General features: G+C 58.9%; 1 protein-coding gene across 1 annotated transcript; it reads left to right on the forward strand.

Moving 5' to 3' along the window:
- Ppp1r14a (protein phosphatase 1 regulatory inhibitor subunit 14A) lies at positions 1–1,681 on the forward strand. Its single transcript, XM_015496905.2, has 3 exons — positions 1–151; positions 680–712; positions 1,437–1,681. Exons 1-3 carry the CDS (start codon positions 80–82, stop codon positions 1,563–1,565), a joined length of 234 nt encoding a protein of 77 aa, XP_015352391.1. The 5' UTR covers positions 1–79; the 3' UTR covers positions 1,566–1,681.
- The last annotated feature ends 588 nt before the right edge of the window (positions 1,682–2,269 follow it).

Here is a 2,269-nt window from a genome sequence, read left to right on the forward strand (position 1 = left end):
TCCCCCAGAGCCCTGGACAAAGGCAGGGAGGGAGGGAAGGGCCCTGACCAGCCCTGCTCTCTTGCCTTAGGAGGCAGATATGCCCGATGAGGTCAATATTGATGAATTATTGGAACTGGAGAGTGAAGAGGAGAGAAGCCGGAAAATCCAGGTAGGTGGGGGAGGGCTGCCTCCCTGTCTTCCACTTTGGCCCTAAAAAGAATAGCCCTAGTTGACGTGTTCATTGAGCACTTTACTGTGTGCCACACACTGTACAGTTACCAACTGTTCATCCCCACAAAACCCTAGAAAGCAGGTGCGATTGTTATCTCCAGATATTGAGGAAAATGAGGCCCAGAGAGGTGAGATCATTTGCCCAGGGTCACACAGCTCAGTAGGAAAACAGCTATGATTCAAACTCAGGCAGTCTGGCAGCCATATCCTTTTGGTCTTCACTTTTCCAGGGTTAGAAAATGCATGAGTTTCTCACCCCCTGGATCTGGTGATTCAATCCTGCCCCCATTCACTCTGTGAAGTCCCCCAGGCAGTGTTCCTCTCTTGAAACAGGTGGGAAGTCCACCCTGGGATCTGACTTCCATTTGTCTTGCTGTCTTGGGGCTCTGTTGGGAAAGGGAAGGGGTTGGAGAGGAATAAGTATTATATATTTACTGGGGTTTTTTTGTGGGGTGGGTTTTTTTAGGGACTCCTGAAGTCATGCAGGAACCCCACAGAGGTGAGTTTTTGTCAAGAGTCCCAGGCCTGGTCTGGTCCCCCGCACCCTGATATCGGGGGAGGGAGTGGAGTGGGGTTGGCCAGTGGGGCTCAGCCCCCCCCCCCCACAGCTCTTCTGCTCTCCACTGATGCCCTTTGTCTCCTCCTGTCTCCTCCTCCTCCTCCCTCCTCTCCCCATCTGCCACGGGGGCTCCATTATACGCTCCCTCTGAGCGCCTCCCCATCTGTCTCCCGTCCCTGCCTCTTGCTGGGCCTGTCCTCGGGCTGCTGCCGGGAGCTCAGCCTCTCTCCCTTCAGTGCCTCCTCCAGGCCCTGAAGCTGAACCTCCAGCTCCTCCCACTTCCTTCCCTGCTTTAAAAGGGAAAAATATTCATGTTTCTCCAACCAGCTCCGGGCAGCCTGAGGGACAAACGTCACTGTGTCAGTCTGGCCTGGAACTATCTCAGGCCTCTGTCTCTGGGGACCCTCCTGGTCATCTCTTGGCCTGCGAAACATCTCATGTCTCTGTGTCTCTGTGTCTCTCCCTCTCGGTCTCTCTCCCTCTCTCCGTCTCTGTCTCTTTCCCTGGGTCTCGGGTTCCTCCTGCCCCATCTCTGCCTCTTAATTTCCCAGCCGTCCCTCCCTAACCGCCCCCCTCTGGCCCCCACTGACTGAGCAGGAAGCAGAGGAGAGCCCCATGCGCAGGGCCCCCTGCCCGAGTCTCAGCACCCCCACCCTGTCCCCAGGACTTCGTCCAGGAGTTGCTGGCCAAGTTGCGGGGCCTCCACAAACAGCCCGGCCTCCGCCAGCCCAGCCCCTCCGACGAGGGCAGCCTGAGCCCCCTCCAGGACCAGACCCGGACGGCACCCCCCTGACCCTCCTGGCCTCGCTGACCCCGCGCTCCCCCCAGCACTGCCCAGCTCCCCAGCTTGTGGATAAGTTGTATTTAATGGTTCTGTGACAATAACACCACGTGCCTGTTTTTCCTCTCGGTGTTTGCCCCCGTGTCCCTGCAGCCCCTGCCCCAGCCTCCCTGTCTCCTGCTGGGGCCTTGTGTCCCAGCGCCCACAGCTGGCCCCGCCAGATGGAGGCTCGCTCCTGGCCAGAGAGCCTGAGAACAGGCCCTGCTGACCTGGCCGCGCCTTGGGACTCACATCCTGTCCTCCCTGCCTCCCCTCCCTCCCCTGGCCCAGTCCCAGCCAGCAGGGTCCCTGTGGGCCGCCCAGGACTGCTGGGGGCAATGACAGCCTAGACCTCTGGGCCAGGGGAGATACACATGACCCAGTGTGGCCCTCATCACCCCAGCACGGGTGGTCACAGAGCAAAGGAGTCATTCACGAGGGCGTGAAGTGTACTGGGCGGTCACTGTGTGCCGGGCAGTCACTGTGTGCCGGGTGTAGAACTGAAACCACCCAGAGTCTACTCTTGGTGGCCGGAAGGTGCTCACTCACTGGTCAGAGAGCAGCACCCGGGTCTCAGGGAGGTACACTGAATGGCCCAAGGCACTTGGGAGAAGCCATTTCCCCTTGAGGTGGTAAAATCCTGGAGGAACTTGAAGGCCAGACTTTGGAGGATGGGT

Source organism: Marmota marmota, unplaced genomic scaffold (assembly GCF_001458135.2).
Source record: "Marmota marmota marmota unplaced genomic scaffold, marMar, whole genome shotgun sequence".
Lineage (NCBI taxonomy): Eukaryota > Metazoa > Chordata > Mammalia > Rodentia > Sciuridae > Marmota > Marmota marmota.

Bases quoted from the DNA above. Each gene is read 5' to 3' on its own strand.
- Ppp1r14a (XM_015496905.2), top strand. From the start codon at position 80: ATGCCCGATGAGGTCAATATTGATGAATTATTGGAACTGGAGAGTGAA. The intron at 152-679 runs GTAGGTGGGGGA...GGGTTTTTTTAG, and splicing joins AGAGAAGCCGGAAAATCCAG to GGACTCCTGAAGTCATGCAG. The intron at 713-1,436 runs GTGAGTTTTTGT...CCCTGTCCCCAG, and splicing joins CATGCAGGAACCCCACAGAG to GACTTCGTCCAGGAGTTGCT.